Source organism: Alexandromys fortis, unplaced genomic scaffold, assembly GCF_014885135.2.
Source record: "Alexandromys fortis isolate MF-2015 unplaced genomic scaffold, M_Fortis_MF-2015_v1.1 scaffold_222, whole genome shotgun sequence".
Classification (NCBI taxonomy): Eukaryota; Metazoa; Chordata; class Mammalia; order Rodentia; family Cricetidae; genus Alexandromys; species Alexandromys fortis.
The window spans coordinates 1,301,790-1,325,102 of record NW_026068108.1 but is presented as its reverse complement, the minus strand read 5'-3'; the positions used below and the strand labels follow the sequence as shown (position 1 = coordinate 1,325,102).

Genomic DNA, 23,313 nt, shown 5'->3' with positions numbered 1-23,313 from the left:
TTGGTTTGTTTGTTTTTCCAAGACAGCTGGGATTAAAGGTGTGCACCACCACGGCCTGGCCTCTCATTAATGTCTTAACTCTATTAGCTATCGTTATTTCTATTTTATAGATGGAAAAACTAATACTTAGAGAGATTAAATAATTGTTTTTGAAACAAGGTCTCACTATGCGGTGTAGGTTGGCCTGGAACTCTTTGTGCAGCCCGGGCTGGACTTGAATTCATTATTTCCTCAAGAGATTACTGGGATTCTAGGCACGATCAAAGTTAAATGACTTGACTAAGACCACAGCTTGTTGCTGGAAGACCTGGAATTGGAATCCCCGGGACGGCAGGGATCTTGCACCTATCCCAGCAGGCTATATTTAAATGATTATGTCTGAAAGTGGACTTTCTATGGGGTCTGTGCTTTTGCTGCACCGTGTCTACACGGACAACAACGCTTTTCCTCTGGGACAGAACCTGACTAAATGTGTGGTCTCTGGTGAGGGAGCCGGTAAACAATAGAGAAGGGAATGTAAGCAATTTAATACACCCTAGGCAAAAATGCCAGAGGGAGTCTGTGGAAAACACTTTAAACCAGTGGTTCTCCAGTGTGGTTCCCAGGCCCACAGTATCAGGGACATTTTAGAAACAGGGCCTTTGCAGCCCTGCCCTAGATCCCTTGAACTCCGACTGAGGCTGCTCCCTGGGGTCTCAGAAGCCCCGCAGGAGATTCTGATGACCGCACCGGGAGGGACACTGCCTGAAATCTGTCCTTGGGTTGGAGCTCCCAAATCTTGTATTGCTTTAAAGGACCCGCGGGAAGGACAGAGCTCTAAGCAGGTGCGGTCTTGTCTTTACTTGACGTCTTGTTAGATATCATCGTCTGAGTGTTAAAAAGGGGAAAAAAGTTGGAAAGCACTTTCATTTGTTTTTAAGCAAAAACACACCTTATTATTTTATTATTATGTGCATGGGTGTTTTGCCTACATGTATGTCTGTGTACCATGTATTCACATTGTTTGTAAAGGCCAGAATAGGGCATCAGATCTGAAATTGGAATTATAGGTGTAAGTCACCATGCAGGCGCTGGGAATTGAACCCAGGTCCTCTGGAAGAGCAGCTGGTGCTCTTAACTGCTAAGCCATCTCTCCAGGATCCATTTAAAAAAATCTTGTAATAATAATATCAACATTGTCATAACAGCGAATTATTTATTTACTTATTTATATATTCTTATTTCATTTTATTTTTTGTTTTTGTTTTGAGATAAGGCGTCAGGTATCCCAGGCTGGCCTTGAACTCCTGATCCTCTTGCCATACCTTAGGAGTACTGGGAGGATAGGCTTGCACAACGACGTTTGATTTAACTATTATTTTTGTTGTTTTTTTTTGAGACAGGGTTTCTCTGTGTAGCCCTGGCTGTCCTGGAACTTGCTTTGTAGGCCAATCTGGCCTTGAACTTAGAGTTCTGCCTGCCTCTGCCTCCTGTTTACTGGACTTAAATTGACACTTACTGGATTTGCTAGACAATTCACTGTTTGTCACTGAAATCTCACAAAACTCTATGATTATTATTATTCCCATTTATGGAAATAGGAATAGGGCTCAGCACAGTGAATGGATGTCCTTACTGCCATCCAGTGAATGGGTTCTGGTAGGCTGTATATTCACATTTTCTTCTTTTTAGGTTTTGTTGTTTTTAATTATGTGCATGTTGGGTTGCCTGTGTGTGCAAATGAGTGTGGTGTCCTTGGAGGCCAGAAGAGGGTGTTTGATGCCCTAGAGTTAGAGTTAGAGGCAACTGAGAGCCACCTGATGTGGGTTCTCCGCAAGAGCAGTAACCACTGAGCCATCTCTCCAGCTCCCTCACCGCGTATCCACCTCGTCCTCACACCTATGTTCCTGTAGGTCACATTTAGATAGTACTACTTTAACCCATACTGCAAGTTTAATCTGTGCAAGGCATTATTTGAAGCACATTACAATTATTATTGCCATCTTTTTTGTTTGTTGTTTTTTGTTTTTTGAGACAGGGTTTCTCTGTAGCTTTGGAGCCTGTCCTGGAACTAGCTCTTGTAGACCAGGCTGGCCTCAAACTCACAGAGATCCGCCTGCTTCTGCCTCCCGAGTGCCAGGATTAAAGGCGTGCGCCACCACCACTCAGCATTATTGCCATCTTACAAATAAGGACGGTAAGGCTCAGAGATAATAACTCTTGTTCTGCAGGGCTGGGGATTGAGCCAGGGCTTCACACACGCTGTGAAGTTCTCTGCATTCCCAAGCCCCAAGAGCACGCTCTCAGCAGATCAGGAAAGATGAGATGAAGATGCTCTAGTGACCATAGGGGAAACAGGTTTAACTTTTCTCATTCCTGAAGGAATGCTGAGTTGGAGGGCTTGTCTGGCCGGGCTGCTCTGTGTTCCCAGCCCATCACGCCTGCTGCCTCATGGCCTGGCCAGAAGGCTTTGTTGCTCCATCATGCGCAGGCTCTTTTCCATAAGCATCACCACAGATGGAGCCTCCTGCAGCCTGTGCCCAGACCTCAGGGCCCTGAAGAAGGAAGCTGGCAGTGGACGGCTCAGGGCAGTTCCTCTTCTTGCAAGCTAACTACCCACATCTGGAACTCTGGTCAGATGCCTGGGCCCTTGGATGGGGAAGCTGGCATTCTGACTTTCAGGACAAAGTGCGAAGAGCTTCACAGTCAGGAGCATTTCTGGGCGGTGAGAGCTCTCCAGCACACACAGCTGAGCGGAGTCTTGCAGGCACTCCCCCGTGGACTTCCCCAGTGTGCTGGGATTTGTATGGCACACTCACAATCCCTCACATTGCTGTTGGCATGGCTGGTTATGATGTGCCCATTCCTCATAGTGAGAGGTGCATTTCCTCTTCCCACAGGGGCCTAGAAACCTCTTTGTGTTGATAACTGTACAAAGCACCATGACATTAAGAATTTTTGTTTTTTACCAACACTTGAGAGGTAGAGGCTAGAGATCAGAATTTTTTAAAACTAATAACTAATTCTTTTCTTTAAGATTTATTTATTTATTATGTGTACAGTATTCTTTGTGTGTGTTTGCCTGCAGGCCAGAAGAGGGCACCAGACCCCATTAAAGATGGTTGTGAGCCACCATGTGGTTGCTGGGAATTGAACTCAGGACCTTTGGAAGAGCAGGCAATGCTCTTAACCACTGAGCCATCTCTCCAGAGAAAGGAATTTAAGATCATTTTGGGCTACATAGTGAGCACTAGGTTAGTCTGGGCTATCTGAGATCCTGTCTCAACAAAGAAGAATTTATTTTTGTTCTTAAACTTTTATTTATTTAAAAAAATTTAGATTTATTATTAATGTTCATGAGTACTTTGCTTGCATGTATGTCTGTGCACTACATGAAGCCTGGTGCCTGTGGATGTCAGAAGAGGGCACTGGATGCCCTGAAACTGGAGTTACAGACAGTAGTGAGCTGCCATGTGGGTGCTGGGAAATTGAACCCAAGTCCTCTGTAAGAACAACAAATGTTCTTAACTATCGAGCCGTCTCTCCACCCTGTTTTTAAACCTTTAAAATAAAGATCTTGTTTAGAGCTGGAGAGATGGCTTTGTGGTTAAGAGCACTGCCTGTTCTTCCACAGGTCCTGAGTTCAATTCCTAACGACCACATGGTGGCTCACAACCATATGTAATGAGATCCCGTGTCCTTTTCTGACCTGTAGGCAAACATGCAGACAGACTACTGTATACTTAATAAATAAATTATTTTTTAATAAAAGCTTGCTTATTTGTGTGTGTGTGTGTGTGTGTGTGTGTGTGTGTAAAATGGTATACATTCGTGCACGGGGTATCTACTGCATATGTATGCAGTGCATGTATCTGTGTACACACATGAAGGCCATGTCAGGGCCATGGGAACTGGAGTTACAGATGTTTGTGGGGTGCTGGCTTGCTATGTGGATTCTGGGATCTGAACTCCAGTCCTCTTGCCTGTGCAGTGCTCCTAACTGCTGAGTCATCTAGACCAGGATTTGTGGTTTCCAAAGTATCCTATTATTTATGATCTTGTAGTGCTTACACACTTAGAAGGGTCTGGGGGAAGTGGGTGTGGCAGATGCCAAGCTGCAACTTCTATCTGTTTACTACCAAGAATGGAAAAGGAAGGGCTCAGTGGTCAAGAGCACTGGCTGCTCTTTCAGAGGATCTAGGTTCAATTCCCAGGGTCCACATGGTGGCTCACAGTTCCACAGGATCTGACATCCTCTTGAGCCTCTGTGGGCAGTAGGCACATAAGTGGTGCACAGGCAAAGCATCCATATGCATAATTCTATAGACAAATAAATAAATACAAAGAAGGGAGGGGAAGACAACAGCTGTCCTGGAGTGAACGGAGCCAGGGTAACACATGGCGAGTGCTGGCAGGCAGCACAAGTACTCAAGAGGCCCACGTTAAACACCGCGCTGTGAGGGACAGGAATACATTTTATTAATGACTCTATCCTCGGTATTTATAGCAGCTACTTGCATAAAACTGGCACCCAAGAACTATTTGATGGGGCTGGAGAGATGGCTTAGTGGCTGAGAACACTTGTTGCTCTTGTAGATCTAGTTTTGGCTCCTAGCACCCATGAAGTGGCTCACAATGGCTCTAACTCCAGTTTTGGAGGATTTGATGTCCTTTTCTTACCTCCTGGTGTTCTTGCACATAAACTCACACCAACACACACATATACACATAAAAATTAAATATTCTGTTTTGTTTTGCTTTGGAGCCAAGGTTAGCCTTGGCCTTGAACTCAAAATTTCCACCTTAGCCTCCCCTAGAGTGCTAGGAGGACCACAGGTGTGCCCCACCTGCCAGATCCTTCTCCAGACCTTATCAGAATTCTACAAGAGGCATCTTCCTTCCTTCCTTCCTTTCTTTCTTTCTTTCTTTCTTTCTTTCTTTCTTTCTTTCTTTCTTTCTCTCTTTCTTTTTTTTCTGAGAGGGGTTTTGTTAAGTCTGGAGAGCCCCAGCCCCTGGCATTCATCCTAGCCCCCCTGGCCTCCAAATTAGTCTAGACTCCAAATCCCAGCATGCCCACTCCCACAGGGTATTTAAGTGGGCTCCCAGAGGAGAAACACTAAAGAGATTCCGGGTTTGCATGTGCTCCCCGCTTTCCTGTCACCCAAGAGCACCATATCTAGTAAACTGTCACCCAAGAGCACCATATCTAGTAAAACGTCACCCAAGAGCACCATATCTAGTAAAACGTCACCCAAGAGCACCATATCTAGTAAAACGTCACCCAAGAGCACCATATCTAGTAAAACGTCACCCAAGAGCACCATATCTAGTAAAACGTCACCCAAGAGCACCATATCTAGTAAAACGTCACCCAAGAGCACCATATCTAGTAAAACGTCACCCAAGAGCACCATATCTAGTAAAACGTCACCCAAGAGCACCATATCTAGTAAAACGTCACCCAAGAGCACCATATCTAGTAAAACGTCACCCAAGAGCACCATATCTAGTAAAACGTCACCCAAGAGCACCATATCTAGTAAAACGTCACCCAAGAGCACCATATCTAGTAAAACGTCACCCAAGAGCACCATATCTAGTAAAACGTCACCCAAGAGCACCATATCTAGTAAAACGTCACCCAAGAGCACCATATCTAGTAAAACGTCACCCAAGAGCACCATATCTAGTAAAACGTCACCCAAGAGCACCATATCTAGTAAAACGTCACCCAAGAGCACCATATCTAGTAAAACGTCACCCAAGAGCACCATATCTAGTAAAACGTCACCCAAGAGCACCATATCTAGTAAAACGTCACCCAAGAGCACCATATCTAATAAAACGTCACCCAAGAGCACCATATCTAGTAAAACGACGGCCTTTTGATTTGGTTGATCTGACCTGACTGGATTTCTTTGTGCCAGCAGAGCCACTTGTTTTAGGAGTTTTTCCTAACAGGTTTTTCTTTGTATCTCTGGCTGTCCTACAACTCACTCTGTAGATCAGGCTGGCCTTGAACTCACAGAAATCTGCCTCCCTGAGTGCTGGAATTAAAGGTGTGTGCCATCACTGCCTGGCTCATATTTCTGTTCTTAAGTTCTGACTTTTTGTTTCTTTGTTTTGTTTTTTTGAGACTGGATTTCTCTATGCAACAGTTCTAGCTGTCCTGAAACTGGCTCTTATAAACCAGGCTGGCCTTGAACTCACAGAGATCCACCTGCCTCTGCCTCCTGAGTGCTGGGACCAAAAGCCTGTGCCACCACTGCCCAACTTGTAAGGCCTTTTCTGAGATACTCTGTTCTGGTTTCTCTGAGAAGCTCTGGTCCACAGAGTACAGCTGACTTGAAGACTCAGACTTGGGACATACGTACCTGGCTGCTTTCTGAGTAAGTTCCAGTGGGAAATCTGGGCACAGTAGCTGCAGCAGACAGTGGTACTCCCTCATGGTCAGCAAGTCTGCAGCACAATGAAAAGGAGCACGTTAGGACTGCAGCTCAGGCCACTGCCCACCTTGGTTATGTCATGGCTTTGAGGCCCAGTCTTTAGAATGCTGCTGCAGCCGGAGAAGCAAGTCAGTGTAAAATGTGGGGTTCCCAGGTGGGAGCTGTTCCACCGTGACTAAAGGTCAGAGTGTGAGCTCATTTTTACTCTTTCAAAGCTGTTGAAAACAGGTGTGGCTACAAACAAGAAACCCTGACCTAGGGTGTGGTTACTTGGTGTCTTGGACATTAAGAAGGCTCATAGAGGTGGATCTGCTCCACCTTGACCAAAGGTCAAAGAATTCAAGCCTATTCCTGCCCCTTCATTTTAGAACAGGAGGTTTGACATAGGGAGTGGCTGCCTCCAGGACTCTTGGTCTAGGGTTTATTCGCTGCATACCCTGCCCCAAACTTCAGAATGCTAACTCAGGAAATAGTGACTTGATGTCTCAAGTCCTGTGTCACGCCCATTGTGTGTCGTGTTAAAGCAGTCTTTTGCCTTCTCCACCCTTTTTGTATTGGGGTATATAAGCATATGGAAAACAAATGTGGGCAGATTCAGAGTTGCCCTCCGGCACTATCCTATGTCTCTGTGTCTTTTGTGTCTCTGTCTACTCTGCCTAGCATTTCTAATCCCCAGACTCTTAGAAGGTAACGAGCTCCCCGACAGTAAAAGACGGAGGTTTTTCTTTCCTGTGGTGCTCTGGCTGGTCTGGAACTATGTAGACCAAGCTGGCCTCAAACTCACAGAGATCCACCTGCCTCTGCCTTCTGAGTGCTCGGATTAAAGAAGTATACCACAGCTTGCCCATGAGGTAAGATTTTAGGACTAGTAACTAGCAAGCCACCCCTGGGTGAGGCACCAGTTATAGTATTCCGACCAAAGGAGCTGCATGGGCCCAAGACCTGGCCAAGTGAAGAGAGGAAACAAGAAAGCCCCTTTGTCTATCTTCCTACCCTGATGTTCCCTGACTCGAGAAGTGGGGGGACGAGTCATGCCAAGGCTGTTTGAGTCCATTCACAGTCTCTGGCATGGCAATATTTACCACTGCATGCCCAAAAAACCATCTAAAATTATCAACAGGCAGTAAGGAAAACATATTGCATGCATGGGACTGGGGTGGAGAGAGGACAAGTCAGGAGGAGCACACAGCACAGAAGCCACCCAGGACTGCCGCAGGCTGACATCTTTGGGATGCTTGCACACATATCCGGTCATCATATTGTTATAGAAAGCCAAGACAGGTCCAATATACACAGTTGTGGCAAACAAATAATTCCTGATCTCCAGAAGCAGTGCTGTGAGAGACGAGCCAGGCGTTCTGTAGGCCAGATGTGCCAGAGAGGCGAATGGCAGCGAGGCTCACAGTGTCCTGAGAGAGGAACCACACCGATGCTTCCCCATGCGGTTGTTTGGCTGCAGCCTGCACTACAGCTAAAAGGCTCTGGGTCAGCCAGTCAACAGCAGTCTTCAAGAATTCCCAAGGAGCACTGGCTTTCAAACATGGACGGCCAAGCTCATGGTGAAGCAAGAGCAATGTGGCTGCAGTTATCCTAAGTGGGAGGAGGGAGCCAGGAACCAAGCTGGAGACTTAACAACACATGCACGCACAGACAGAGACACGGACATGGGGACATGGGTCACTCGTGATACAAGAATGCCAGTTTTATTGTGCTCAGGGGAAGAATATATAGGGCTCGGCAACGCCCCAGCTCTCAGGGTCTTTCAGCTGCAGACCCACCAGCCTGCCATCAGGGTCTCGTGCTCAGAGCAGCTGCAAACACGGGAAAAAACAAGCCGCTCACAAGGAATTCAGGGTTTGGGGGTCCACAGCCCCCAACAGCTCCCAACAGCCCAAGCCGCAGGAATCCAGGTCTCCTGCCCCTGCTCATTTGCTTGATATTTTTTCTAAGAGAAAACTCCAAAACCTCTAGGGTCAGGCCTGGGCTCCAACTACTTTTTCATCACAACTCACTTCCAGGTAGGGGCACTGAGTTAAACTAACCACAGTCCCAAAGGCAGGGGTACCAAAAGAGCAGACTCAACGTTGAAGTAGGTCAGGGGATCAAGAGGGCTTTTGTGGCCTTGACTTTGGCTTCGGGGGCCTCACACTCTTTTCTCACTCATTTGACCCGGGCAGTCTGGCAGGAGGTTATATTCTTCAAGCACAGGAGTAATGGCTGCTCAGTGTCACCACTAGACAGGAGTGGTGGGGAGGAGAAAAGGCCACTGTGTGGAGGAGGATGCTGTCTGACAGTACTGCCTCGGAATCCTCCAGTGCTTTCTATGCTGAACTTTGACACTGTTGTTGGAAGTGTGGCCAAAGACTGCACAGGAATTAGTACACAGTCCAAGTCACCTGGACAGTCACCTTGAGGAGACGTCTATGGTAACATGGTGGGAAGATGTGTATGGTAACATGGTGGAAGACGTCTATGGTAACATGGTGGGAAGAAGATGTGTATGGTAACATGGTGGGAAGACGTCTATGGTAACATGGTGGGAAGAAGATGTGTATGGTAACATGGTGGGAAGATGTCTATGGTTACACGGTGGGAAGAAGATGTGTATGGTAACACAGTAGAAGAAAACAGGAAGGAAAGGAACCAGTCTCTACCTCCTGGTTTCCTATGTATTTTTTTTCTCTGTTTTTAAGGTGGTAGAGGTCAAACTTTCATATACTACACAGTTCTTTACCACTGAAGTATACCTCTAGCTCCTCATTAGGTTCTCTGTATGTGTGTGTGTGTCTGTGTATATGTGTTTATGTGTGTGTGTGTGTAGGTGTCTGAATATGTGTGTATCTATATGTGTGTATGTGTGTGTAGGTGTCTGTATATGTGTGTATGTGTGTATATATTTGTGTAGGTGTCTGTATATGTATGTATGTATGTGTATATATGTGTGTATGTATGTGTATATATGTGTGTATGTGTATATATATGTATGTATGTATGTGTATATATGTGTATGTATGTGTATATGTGTTTATGTGTGTCTGTGTATATGTGTGTAGGTGTCTGTATATGTGTATATATGTGTGTATGTATGTATGTATGTGTATATGTGTGTATGTATGTGTATGTATGTGTATATGTGTTTATGTGTGTCTGTGTGTATATGTGTGTAGGTGTCTGTATATGTGTATATATGTGTGTATGTATGTGTGTGTCTGTGTGTATATGTGTGTGTGTAGGTGTCTGTATATGTGTGTATGTATGTGTGTGTATGTCTGTATGTGTGTATGTGTATGTAGGCCTGAGGACAACCTTGAGTATTATTCCTCAGGTGTCGGCAAACCTTTTCTAATCTAAATTTTTTTCTAAATCACATCCATTTTGGGGCTGGAAAGATGGCTCAAAGGTTAAGAGCATTGCCTACTCTTCCAAAGGTCCTGAGTTCAATTCCCAGCAACCCCATGGTGGCTCACAACCATCTATAATGGGGTCTGGTGCCCTCTTCTGGCCTGCAGGCATACACACAGACAGAATATTGTATACATAATAAATAAATAAATGAATATTTAAAAAAAATTACATCCATTTTGGGGCTTGAATTCAGGCCCTCATGCTGAATAGCCCGAGCTATCTCCCATCTTCCCTTTAGGTTCTTGGTGTTGCTCTAACTCACATAACTCAAATACTTGTTTCCCAAGGGTTCTATATATTCCTTTGTACCTCTCTAATGTAACAAAGGCTCTGAAAACTACTAAAACCAGAAGACCTTCCTGCCCACCATTTCTGGAACAGACTCTCCCCAAAGCTGGGTGAGGAAGTCAGTCACAGAAAGAGGCTCAGGAAGAAACAAGCAAAACAGCTTTCACGTCTGAGAGAGCAGTTCAGATTAGAGCAGCTGGGATTAAAGGTGGTGCATGCCTTTAATCCCAGCACTTGGGAGACAGAGGCAGGCAGATGGATCTCTGTGAGTTCGAGGCCAGCCTTGTCTACAGAGCTGGTTCCAGGACAGGCTCCAAAGCCACAGAGAAACCCTGTCTCGAAAAACCAAAAAAAAAAAAAAAAAAAGGGGGGGGGGCACCAGCCAGATAATATCAAGGCCAGGGAACTGCAAGGGAGAGCCAACCCTATCTGGAGATAGGGTACCACAAGTGGAAAGACTGGTTCCGAAATCCAACTACCCCACTGGCTCAGCTTCAAACCACGGCTCCTTAACTCAGGTATGGAACCCCAGGCAAACTGCTTCATCTCTCCCTCTCAGCTTCTCTGCGGTAAACTGGGGACAGCTGGGGTTACTTTTCAGGATTGAAGTCAAAAGAGATGCTATCTCTACAGTACTTAGCAGAATGTCTGGACCTTAGTAACATCAAACACTTGGAATTGTTTTGGTTTGTTTTCAAATCCGGGGGAGGGTGGGGAGGTGAGTTAAAGACAGGAGAGGAGAGGAAACCACCTTTTGGGGTGGGTTTTTTTTTTTTTTTTTCCCTGCTTGGTGCATTTGAATGATTGGAAAGGCTGCCTGAACAAACGCATTTCTGTTCTGCATCTACTCCCTTAACATCAGCACTTGCCTCCTACATCCCCGGCACAGCACTACAGGGGCGCAGCAGCCACAGAGAGAGCCTTAAGGCCCCAACTCGCTCAGGCGTTTGTTAACCCTGAAGGCTGCTGTGCACACTGGGCTTTCAGGCTTTCAGAGAGTTTCCTAGCAGCCCTTAGGAGTGTGTACTTTTCCAGCTCTGTGTCTGGTGTTCGAATCTGCACTGAACTTCACGGCAGCCTCACGACGCTGACTCCGTTTCTACTCTCGAGTCACAGATGCGTGCGTGCGTGCGTCCGTGCGTGCGTGGGAGCTTGGAAGGTCTAATGGCCGATGATCATGGAGGGGAGCCCAGAGTCTGAGAAACAGGAGGATATGAGGAGTTCTAAAGACAAGACGGGCTTAATGGAAATACTAGTTACTGGTGTTTTGAGTATTTACTCTGCTTTCTTTCTGGTTTACACGCACTATCTGACTTTCATCTTAATTCTTTTCCCCCCCTCCCCCCCAGCAAACTCACGCTTAGACCAGGCTTGCCTAGAACTGGCAGCAAATGTCTTGCCTGTGTCCTGAGTGCTGGGATTGCAGATGTGAGCCACCAGCTAATCTTCACGATTTATTTATTTTTTCATTTGTGTGTGTGCATACCATGGAACCCCTTTGAAGGCCTCAGGACAATTTTGCGGAATTGGTTCTTTCCTTCCATCTTTATGCGGGTTTTGGGATCAAACTTGGGTTGTCAGGCTTTTGCAGCTACCTACTGAGTCATCTGGCCATCCTAATTGTCACTATTTTATCCCCATTTCATAGACACGAGAATTCAGACTGTGTGTACACAAGGATGGAACTGTGGCAGTAGCTACAGAGTTAACTCAGCTAACACTTCAGCACCTTGGTTTTACCAATCCGCTATGGGAAGGCTCGGGCGCTGGTCTCCCCCACCCCAAACAAACTGCAATAACCAGGTCCAGGCGAACTGAATCAAGGAGACAATCCTAATGAATTGGAATCTTTCTTGTAAGAAATTGAGACTGAAAGGTTCTAATTACCGTAAACAGGAAATACTGAAGCTTAGCCCAGCAGCTGGAGCCCGCTAGGGGAAGCCGCCTACAGCAAGCAGTACACCTGCGCGGCTGGCTGCCCTGCAGCTCTAACCCCGCCCACCTGTGAGCCTCGGCGTCAGGCAGGTGCAGGGAAGGGAAGTTAGTGGCAAGTACCCACAGATGCTTCTCGAAAGGAATCCCCCACCATTAGGAGAGCTCAGCCAGCAGGTCCTGAAAGTTCAAAGGCAAAGACTTTGTATAAGATCAAATCCACAAATTAGTGCTTCTCCCTGTGTGGGTGGTCAGAATTGCTGAACTCTCTTCAAAATCTTCCACTAGTCTTACCAACTGGGTACTGGCCCAGGGCCAGAGAGATTGCCACTCTAATTCTATCATTTCCAGAGGCCGCACAGTGCTCTGGCTCGAACATTAGAGCGCCCAGGACTAAATGCTAGCTTTGGCATCGACTTCAACGTACTTAACAACTCCATGCCCCAGTTTCACCACGTATAAGATATTGTGTATGAGCATCGTAGAGTTGTGAGTCAATGTTAATGCATAGACTAATGTCTGGCCCATCACGAGCACTGTTAGTATTTGGCACGACTGTTTCAGAAACAGAGAAACTCTGCTCTGGGAGGTCAATTATTTTCTCAAGGAAACAGCTGGGTTAGAAGGCTGCTCCTCAGACCTAACTCTGACTCCAAAGGCCACGAGAGTTCTCTCCTAACAGGTGGAATCTAGTTGGTTCATGGAAGCCTTAGCTTCCGACACAGGATTATTGATGTCAGGTGACTAACAGAAGCCCTCAGGCAGGCTAATTCCCCAGGCAGGGAGGCCAGTCAGTCAGGGTAGCTGTGCTGGTGCGGAACCTGGTTCTAGCACTGAGCAGCGGACCAATTTGACAACTTCTCTGTGCCTTGGCTTCCTTGTTTAAAAGTGTGCGTTGCACAGTTCCTACCTGACAGGAATGCTGTAAACAAAACAAAACAAAGCAACAAAAGCAAAAACCAGAAGAGGTTGTTTACATACCTGATATCTTTATCAAAAGAATCAGCAATGTGGCTAATCTGTTTAAAACTGCAATACTGTTTTAAAATGAACTGATTTAAGCTTGAAGTCCTGGGCCAGGGGTGGAGGCACACGCCTTTAATCCTAGCACTAGGGAGACAGGGGCAGGCTGATCTCTGTGAGTTCAAGGCCTGCCTAGTCTATGCAAGCAGTTCCAGGGCAGGCAGAGCTTCATAGAGAAACCTTGTCTCAAACCATCCCACAAACAAACAAAAAAATAAAAAAGAGTAAGCTTGAAGTCCTGAAATGTGGACTGAACCACAACATGCAGCTAAATTCTGACACTAGCAATGAGTGTGTGCTGAAGGATCGAGTTAACACAGCCATGTGTCACACAGTGTCCTAAGGCAGAGCTCACAGGGGCAGAACGATGGTCACCAGGCTGCAGCACTGTTTGGAAAGGCTATGGAGCCTTTAGGAGCAGAGCCCTGCTGGAGAACTGTGTCCCTGGGGGCAGGCTCTGAGTTTTAGAGCCTGGTTCCACTCTGTTCCTGCCCCTGATCTCAAAGCTTCCTTATCACATTGGACGTCTCCCTTCTCAGACTGTGAACCCAGATAACCCTTCAACCTTTCAGTTCCTTTTTCAGAGAGTTTTATCACAGTGAGCGAGAAGAAACTACAGCAAAGAGTGAATGCAGAGAAGGAGATCTCCAGGAATAAGAAGTATTCTGCAAATGGGTATTTGAGAGACTCCAGAAGCTGCGAAGAACGGAAAATGCACATGTCCTGTTTCATAGACACTACAACTATCAGCAAAAACAATTCATCAAGGCAGGTGTGCCATGGCCAGGGTGAGTCCTAGAATCTTCTCCCCAAGCTTAAATGTTTTCAAGGGAATGAATGGCCACTTTTACTATGAAGACCCACGGAAGCCAGCGGTCAGCTCGCAGAAGCACACTGCACTCTGAGCAACGTCAGCATGAGAACCTTCAAGACAAGAAGCACCCAGACTAGAAATATTCTTTTTTTTTTTTTTTGGTTATCTCTACCCTAATCCTAATCCTAGAGATTGATGGACAAGGTTATTTTAGCTAAGAAAATTAATCTAGTCAGAAATGATTAATACACAATGCACTCACAAGCTAACTTAGCCTCATCTGTGGGAACAGAGAGAGGCGGTTCACATCTGGCCTGTCTTCTACTGTGGACGTCCCTGCCTCTGAAGCTCTGTGGAGGCAGCTTAGTCATTTCTACATCCTCTCTGCAGACCGCCAGGTGTGCCCACATTGTCTCACGAGAACTGTGGTGGTAGGTGCCTGTAGACTCAGAGGCCTGGGACTGGTGTCTGCCAGCTCCTGAGAGCCATCCCCACAGAGCAGCAGAATGGTTCCAGAGGGAAGAACTTGGGGTATATCTTTGTCTCCCTCAGAGTGAGTGAGCCCAGGACTGTTGGCCCTCCAAGTGTGGGGATACAACAGGTTCAGTCTGAACTCATCTGTGTGGGTTGCCTATGTGTCAGCTGCATTAGCGGGACCTGGCTCAGGCCTGGAGATAATGAGATGCTACGAAGCCAAGGGAATCCGAAGGGCTGGGTGACCTCTGGCTGGTCAGCTGCATGGTTTGAATAGAGATTGCCACAGAGGCCAGAGAACACCACAGACCACAAGTGGACTCTTCAATTTTCAGTCACAATTGTTTTTATCTGCATTTTTGCAGGAACTATGAAGGCTCACTCTAAATGACACTTACCCTTAGCCAGGATGCTCTGCCAAGAGATGCTCGGAAGGCCATGGAGAGTTTGGGGCATGACCACACCACCCCTTCCCATCCCTAGGGTATAGAGGCTTTGTTAACAGGCCACAGCTGAGTAAATACTGCTCAGTGCTACTCTGTAGAGGAGGGAGAGGGAAGTAAGGGAGAGTGGGGGCATCTGACAGCTTCCCTCTGCATGGAACACTTGGTACCACAGTTACAGCAAGATCACCAGTCTTAAAGGCCCTGTAGCTGTCAAGCAAAGCCTAGAAGAAAACAGTGTGTGATCCTAAACATTATCTTCTTTGGCAGCACTGCTGTTTCATGTTATAAATGGACGGAAATGACAATTAGTTTACTGAAAGGGAAGTGACCCATAAAAAGAACGAAAAGAAATGACTTGCAACAACACTTGTGGTGTATAATACTTGAGCCATTATTAACTCTGGCCTCCGCCAAGTCACTACTCCCCAGTGTATCTGTTTAGTATGTTCAAAGAGAAGCAGGAAGCCAAATCCTTTATTTTTATATTTTTATTATGACTAAACACAGCACAAGTAAGAGATGTAGCTATCTTATTTCTCTGGCTAGTGAGGTTCTAGGCAAAGCATTAAATCAGACAAGGCAATGATCTTGGGACAATGTTTAGGATGAACAAGAGCAACTGGCCAGGAACCATCTGCATTAGATACAAATGGTGAGAGATTTGGACTTTTCAATCAAAGATCATATACACACATCCTGATCTGCTACAAAAGAATCCCATACCTTACATCTCCATTTTCTGACCCCTCAGATAGGACTACTGAGAGTTGGGAGTCTACGGCAGAGTACTGTTTTTTATCTTTCTTTCTTTTTTTTTTTAATAAATTTACTTATTATTTATACAGTATTCTATCTGCATGTGTGCCTGCAGGCCAGGAGAGAGCACCAGATCTCATAGATGGTTGTGAGCTACCATGTGGTTGCTGGGAATTGAACTCAGGACCTCCGGAAGAGCAGCCAGTGCTCTTAACCTCTGAGCCATCTCTCCAGCCCCATGTTTTTTGGTTTTCAAGACAGGGTTTTGGCCAGGCAGTGGTGGCACACACCTTTACTCCCAGCACTCAGGAGGCTGAGCAGGAACTCACTCTGTAGACCAGGCTGGCCTTGACCTCAGACCTCTGCTTGCTTCTGCCTCCCTAGTGCTAGTGCTGGGATTAAAGGTGTGTGCCACCATGCCCAGCTATCTTGCTTTACTTCTAAAGAGAACCATGTTTCCCGTTTAAACAGGCACCATAGAACCAAGATGGAACATTCCAGTCCTGCTCTACCATGGCTGTAAACGGTTCAGCAGGAGAAGAGCTAACGTGGAGAGTGAGCTTCAGCCCCCTGCGGCGACACAGAGTGAGAGAGAGAGAGGCTTCCTTGAGAGCTGAAACAATTCACTCAGGCTTTGAAGAATGTAAACTTTTCTTATGTGGGGTTTTATGGTCAGAATAAAGGGTTCCAGGTTGTTTTAGGAAAGAAAAGTCTATTCTACTTCAGCAGCACGTCGTGATATAGAGGCAATGCCCCAGTGTGAGTCAGTGAAGAACTGCTTACATTCCCCTGGCTACAACTTTCCTGGGTCTCAGTTTCCCACCCACAAAATACACACGTTGTAGTATAGGAAGGTAAAAAAAATCATTAAGAGAAACATTTTATTTTATTTTGGGTTTTCAAGACAGGGTTTCTCTGTAGTTACTGGTGCCTGTCCTGGAACTAGCTCTTGTAGACCAGGCTGGCCTTGAACTCACAGAGATCCTCCTGCCTCTGCCTCCCAAGTGCTGGGATTAAAGGCATGTGCCACCACTGCCCAGCAAGGGAAACATTTTAAAAATAAAAATCTTACATGGAACTTTAATATATATCATTGTGGTGGGCCCACATGTTTGAATGCTTGGTCATTAGGGAGCGGTGCCACCTGACATGGATTAGGAGGCGTGGCCTCATTAGAGGAAGTGTGTCTCTGGGAGTGGGTTTGGGGTTTCAAATGCTCAAGCCAGGCCCAGTGTTTTCTCTTCCTGCTGCTGTGGATTCAGATGAACTCTCAGCTACCTCTCCAGCACGATATCTGCCTGTGTGCTGCCATGCCTCCCACAATGACAATAATAGACTGAACCTGAGTGTAAGCAAGCCCCAGTTATGTGGGTTTTTATAATGAGTTGCTGTGGTCATAGTATCTTCTCACAGCAATAGAAAAATTGACTAAGACAATCACAGATAAAATAAATCCTTTCTCACTGAACTTTCTCTTCAATGGTCCTTACCCAGGTTAAAATAATGGAGATTGGGAACTTGATGTAGGTGGGTCTTCTATCTATCTGTTGCTTTCATTGGTTAGTTAATAAAGAAAACTGCTTGGCCTGATAGGGCAGAACTTAGATAGGCAGAATAGACAGAACAGAATGCTGGGAGAAAGAAAGCTGAGTCAAGCAGACACCATAGCTCTCCTCTCCAAGACGGATGCAGGCTAAAATCCTTCCCGGTAAGCCACCACCTCATGGTGCTACACAGATTAGAAATGGGTTAATCAAGATGTGAGAATTAGCCAGTAAGAGGCGAGAGCTATTGGGCCAAACAATGTTTAAAAAAATACAGTTTCCAGGTAATTATTCTGGGGCTAAGCTAGCCGTGTGGGAGCTGGGTGGGAACGCAGCCCACAGCTCCTTACTACAGGAACTGAGCTACAGATTGAAAACTCAGGGGTGGAGAGATGACTTTTTTTTTTTTTGGCAAGGTTTCTCTGTAGCTTTAGGGCCTGTCCTGGAACTAGCTCTTTTAGACCAGGATGGCCCTGAATTCACAGAGATCCACCTGCCTCTGCCTCCTGAGTGCTGGGATTAAAGGCGTGTGCCACCACCACCCAGCCACTTAATGCTTTTGTAGAAGAGCTGAGTATGACCTTCAGTGCTCACAGGAGTGTCTGTAACTCCAGTTCCAGGGGATTCCAACTTGGACACCAAGCACAGGAGCACAGATGTACATGCAAGCAAAACACTCATACACATAAAATAAATACATCTGAAAACATTAAATCAACCAACGAACCAACAAACAGAAAACAGCACAGGGGCTGGAGCAATGGCTTGGTGGCTATGAAAACACTCGTCTTGCAGAGGACCTAGATTCAGTTCCTGACTATAATGGTCTGCTCTGTCCCTTTAAAGAGACAAGCCACACCTACTCCCTCCCTGTCAGCTGAGGCAAGCTGATCTTCAGCTTCCAGCCGGAGTCTCTTACTTTTCCATCTCTCCCAAAGAGGCAGCTTCTGTCTCTCCCCCCTTCCCCCTTCCCACGTCTGTCTGTCTGTCTGTCTGTCTGTCTGTCTGTCTCTCTCTCTCTCTTTCTCTCTCTCTTTTCTTTTCCATTCTCCCCTTCCCTTCCATAGCCCCACTAAATAAATATCCAACCTCACTCTGCATGGCATGCCCATCTGTCTGTCTCTCCTCGTGGGACTTGCTGCACCTCTGGCCCACTGTAGGCACTTGGGGGAACTGCACTGTCCCTGCCTGGGACTGGCTGCTTTTGGGACCTGCTGCCTGCCCCCGCTAAGGGACCTGCAGCATTTTATTTAATCCATTACACCGACACCCATATGGTGGTTTACAACTCCAGCTCTAGGGGAATTTAATACCCTCTTCTGGCCTCTATGGGCACCTGCGCACACATACAAATACACACATATAAATAAAATTTAAAACTCACCATGGTGGTATTCATGTAATCTCAGCATTGGGAGGCTGAGGCAGTAGAATCGTAAGGCCAGCCTGGACTATACAGTGAGACCCTGTTTTACAGAAACCAAACTACCACAACAAAAACTCCAGAGTTTTACTAAAGGCAGCCTAAATACTACTGTCCCTAATTTCTGAGGGAGTCTGACTGAAGGTGAAAGCTCCTGAATCAGTCTTTCCCTGAGTAACTAAGTGACAGCAAGGAAACCAATTTAGAAATGAGTGTGAATCATGACCGACTGCACTATTCGCTCCAAATCTGGAAATGACGTGCGTGTGTGTTCATCTAAGTGTGAGTTTGTGTCTAAGTGCAGTGCACAGAGAAGCCAGAGGACATCAGATCCCTTGGAACTAAACTTAAAGGTTGTGAGCCGCCTATATGTGTGCTTGGGATGGAACTTGGGTTCTCTGCAAGATGGTGGCTGCTATCTCTCCAGCCTATGACTGCATTTTGTTTTTTTCAAGGCAGGGTTTCTTGTGTAGCTCTGGTTGTCCTGGAACTCACTCTATAGACCAGGCTGGCCTCGAACTCAAGAGATTCGCTAGGCTCTGCCTCCCGGGTGCTGGGATTAAAGGCATGAGCACCACTGCCCGGCCTCTTGGCAGCATTATTAGTGACATTCACATGAAGATGACAGTTCCTGCTTCCCTGCTTTGGAGGCAGAGGGTGGGATGGCATTGCCCAACACAACAACCGAAGCTCTTGAAGCTCTTCAGCTAGGCCTGTGGGGCTGAGCCAATCCCACCCCTTATCTCATGATTATTTTATCATTCCTTTGTTCTTTATTGATGAGTCCACAGACTTCCTGCCTGAGGCAGGTGCACACTATTTTCCTTGACAGCCAAAGCATTGCCGGTCCCCTGGCCCCAGCCCTGTAGTTGTGCTCTGTCCCCACACGCAGTATCTCTTCAATGAGAAGCTGGTGGAGAAAGTTAAAATTTCCAACATGGTTTCCCTCCCCTAACAGAGGGGCTACTGGCAGTTGGCTGCTGGGGGAAGGAGAATCACTTTTTTGGCGAAAAGAGGAAGCCATTGGTAGAATGCCCACGCCCCAGTGGGTGACCCACGCGCATGTGGGCAGCACTAATTGGACTTATGGAGTTCTGGGAAAAACCCATGGAGTTGTGAGGGAGGGAGAGGGTGTGAACATGACCAGGATACATTCTATTCATCATGAAATTTTCAGGAAAATAAACAGTTTGTGAGATCATAGTAGTGTTTCCACCCTCCTTTGTGCTGCTCTAGGGATTGAACCCATAGCCTTGCACGTGCTAGCCAAATACTTTCCCACCAAGCTCCATTTCCAGGCCCCATTTTCTAGGCAGGGAAGAGTGTGGGGGGAGCAGGATGCCCCTGAGCAGAAGCTTCAGGGCGCTCCCGCCCACTCCAGGCCGCACTCTCTCCCAGCCCTTCTGCGGCTTCTGTCTGTAGGTCCTTGGGAACCCAAACATTTCAAAAAGGACTTAGTTATCTCATGGGTACTGGTGCTTTGCCTGCATGTATGTCTGTGTGAAGGTGTCAGAGTCCGTGGAATTTAAATTATAGACCTCGTAAGCCATCATGTGGGTGCTGGGAATTGAACCCAGGTCTCCTGGAAGAGCCATCTCTCCAGCCCTGACACACATGTATTTTCAACTACCTTTTCCTTTCCAATTTTAAATCAGGCTGGCGCAATAAATTTTCTTTTCTGGTATTTTGAAACAGGGTCTCACTATGTAGCTCTGGCTGTCCTGGAACTCATTATGTAGACCAAGCTGGCCTTGAACTCTCAGGGATTTGCCTGAGTGCTTCATAATGAACTTTGTATCAGCAAAACTGTCTGATGAGAATTTAAGAAAGCTTCAGAAAACAAAAATAAGTGATTTTTCCTGAGCCTTCTACTGTTGAAGGCAGCCATAGAATAAGCAAGAAGTGGGGCAGATCATGCATCTCATCTGCTTAACATGCCTTCTCCTCTAAATAAATATAGAGAAGAGTGGTCAGTGGGCACTCACTGAGGGCAGCTGAACCAGACAGGCTAAAAATAAAAAGCAACAACCCAAGCTCTCTGGCTCTTGATGGTGTTGTAAGCAGGGAGGCTGTTTCCAGTTGCAGGCGTGTTTATAAAGAGCACGGAACTCACAGAGATCCGCCCTGTGACTGAATCCACTAACTTCCACCAACAAAGGTAGGTTTATGGCTGCCATCCCCTAAAAACAGAATCAGAAGCAGCAGGAAGTAGGAAGAGGCTGGCTCTGGATAAACACAGATGACGCTTGAGATGAACCCACCTTTGTATTTCCTGCTGTGTCCTGTCTGCTGTGGGCACAGGCAACCTTCTCGGCCCATAATTACGTGTGTGGCCATGAGCAGAGGCATCTAAGAGAGGAAAGAGCGCCTGCACCTCTGGGCACAGGGTGGGGGGCGAAACTGAAGTTAGCAGTCGCAGCTCCTGGAAGCAGTGGACTTTGTTTCTGAAGAATGGTTTCCTAGTAAATGATCCCGATGAAAGTGAACACTCGCCTTATTTTAATAAGAATATGAATGGAATCACAGTGTTCCCATCTCAGGACTGAAGTGACAGGGTTTTTTGTTTGGTTTTTCTTTCAAGCCTTGATCCTTATGTTTCACTGGGTCTGGCAGGCACACAAGAACGATGAAAAAAGAAACACCTGATGGGTGAGTTCACTCAATTATTTGTTTAATGAAAAATATTCTAAAAAACAAAAGTCTTGCTTCCTCACTGAGTTTTGGGTGTTCTTGGCTTCCCATTGAAGGAGGGCCTTCTAATTAGGTTCCCACTCTCTGAGGCTCAGCGCTTCCTCTATCAGGCTTCACAGATAAACAAACTGGAGAGACTAAATGTAATACAGTTTTAAAATAAAAATTAGCCAGGCGGTGATGGCGCACACCTTCAATCCCAGGACTCGGGAGGCAGAGGCAGGCGGATTCTGTGAGTTCGAGGCCAACCTGGTCTACAAGAGCTAGTTCCAGGACAGGCTTTAAAGCTTCAGAGAAACCCTGTCTCGAAAAACAAACAAACAAGCAAATAAATAAATAAAATAAATAAATGAAAAAATTAATTATCTTACTAAAAATTTAGATTTATCTATTTCCATGTGTATGAGTAAACATTTTGTCCCCTCTATCTCTACACACACACACACACACACACACACACACGCATGCACATATAAATAGGTAGATGGATAGATACATGCACCATGTGCCCATCTGATACCTGTGGAGATCAGAAGAGGGTTCTTGAGTTCTCTGTAACTGGACTTACAGATTTTGATTTTGAGTCATCATGTGTGTTCTGAGAACTGAACCTGGGTCCTCTGCAAGAGTAGCAAGTGTTCTTAACCACTGAGTCATCTTTCCAGACCCTAAAATTATTTTTTTTTATTTTTTTAAAGTTTTTTTTTTAAGATTTATTTATTTATTATATGTACAGCATTCCTTCCATGTGTGCCTGCAGGCCAGAAGGGGGCGCCGGGTCTCATTATAGATGGTTGTGAGCCACCATGTGGTTGCTGGGAATTGAACTCAGGACCTCTGGAAGAGCAGTCAGTGCTCTTAACCACTGAGCCATTTCTCCAGCCCCAGACCCTAAAATTATTATTTTTTTGTTTGTTTCATTTTTGAGACAGGGTTTCTCTGTGTAGCTTTGGAGTCTGTCCTAGAACTCACTCTGTAGACCAGGCTGGCCTCGAACTCAGAGATGCCTGCCTCTCCCTCTCAAGGGCTGGGATTAAAGGAGTGCACCACCATGACCCAGCACCTAGAATTATTTATGTGTGTGAGTATTTTGCCTACAACCTCCATGACATCTGTGCACTGTGAAGAAGCATCAGATTCCCTGGAGTTACAGTTGCCTTGTGAGTGCTAAGACTCAAACTCTGGGTCCTTTGGAAGAATATCTAGGGCTTTTAGCCACTGAGCCATTTATCCAGTCCTATTAAATCCGTTTTAAAATATACATGATTTTATGCCCTTCTGTCTTTTTCAGTTTTTGTCCGGTCCATGTATCCTGATTTCCGGGAAGCTGGGTCTGTCTCTTGTAGAAACCAGAAGACCTCTCTTGCTAGACCAGCATTCCTACAAGGCCACAAGCTAAAGGTTGAGATGAGAACGTTCTTGTTACTTTATCACCAAATGACATTTGTGTTTCTTAAGGAGCCTGCCTTTGCATTTTAACCCTGTGAGAAATCTCCCAATATATGCTTTCATATACAGATTTAATTCATCTAAGTGAATTAACGACATAGAGATCTCAGGCTAGCCTTGAGCTCACAGCTTCTAAGGCCCTTCCTTATCACTACTCTATAGGACCTCAGGCGCTAGCGACCTGTTTCTTTGCTCTCTCACAAGGTTCTGAGCTGTGCAGCAGTCTGCGAGGTAAGGGCGCTCTTCCCCACGTCACCTGCAGCTATCAGGAGGGGAGATAATCTGTAGGACGACACAGCTGGTGAACAACACAGGCAGGCTTTGAACTGGGAGTGTCACAGGTCTGGATTTCTGCTCTCAAGCAAAGAGCTAGTTGCTGTCTCCACTTTGTTGGTGAAGAAACTAAAGCCTATGCAATACAAGGTTTTCACAAATGATATATCTTGTCTAGAATAGAGAGGAAAAGCTCTAAGGGTCTATTAGATCCAAGTCTTTTTTAAGATTCATTTATTTATTATGTATATATAGTGTTCTGCCTGCATGTATGCCTTCAGGCCAGAAGAGGGCACCAGATCTCATTACAGATGGTGTGAGCCACCATGTGGTTGCTGGGAATTGAACTCAGAACTCCAGGAAGAGCAGC

The 23,313-nt window shown here is 46.0% G+C and overlaps 1 protein-coding gene across 2 annotated transcripts in view; it reads right to left on the bottom strand.

Moving 5' to 3' along the window:
• The window catches only part of Cstpp1 (centriolar satellite-associated tubulin polyglutamylase complex regulator 1), a 180,804-nt gene that overhangs the window by 21,524 nt on the left and 135,967 nt on the right, over nt 1-23,313 (bottom strand). For both annotated transcript variants that reach the window (XM_050124336.1, XM_050124337.1), the window contains exon 4: nt 6,354-6,438. In XM_050124336.1, the coding sequence (XP_049980293.1) occupies nt 6,354-6,438 (85 nt within the window). The remainder of the gene's footprint in view (nt 1-6,353; nt 6,439-23,313) is intronic.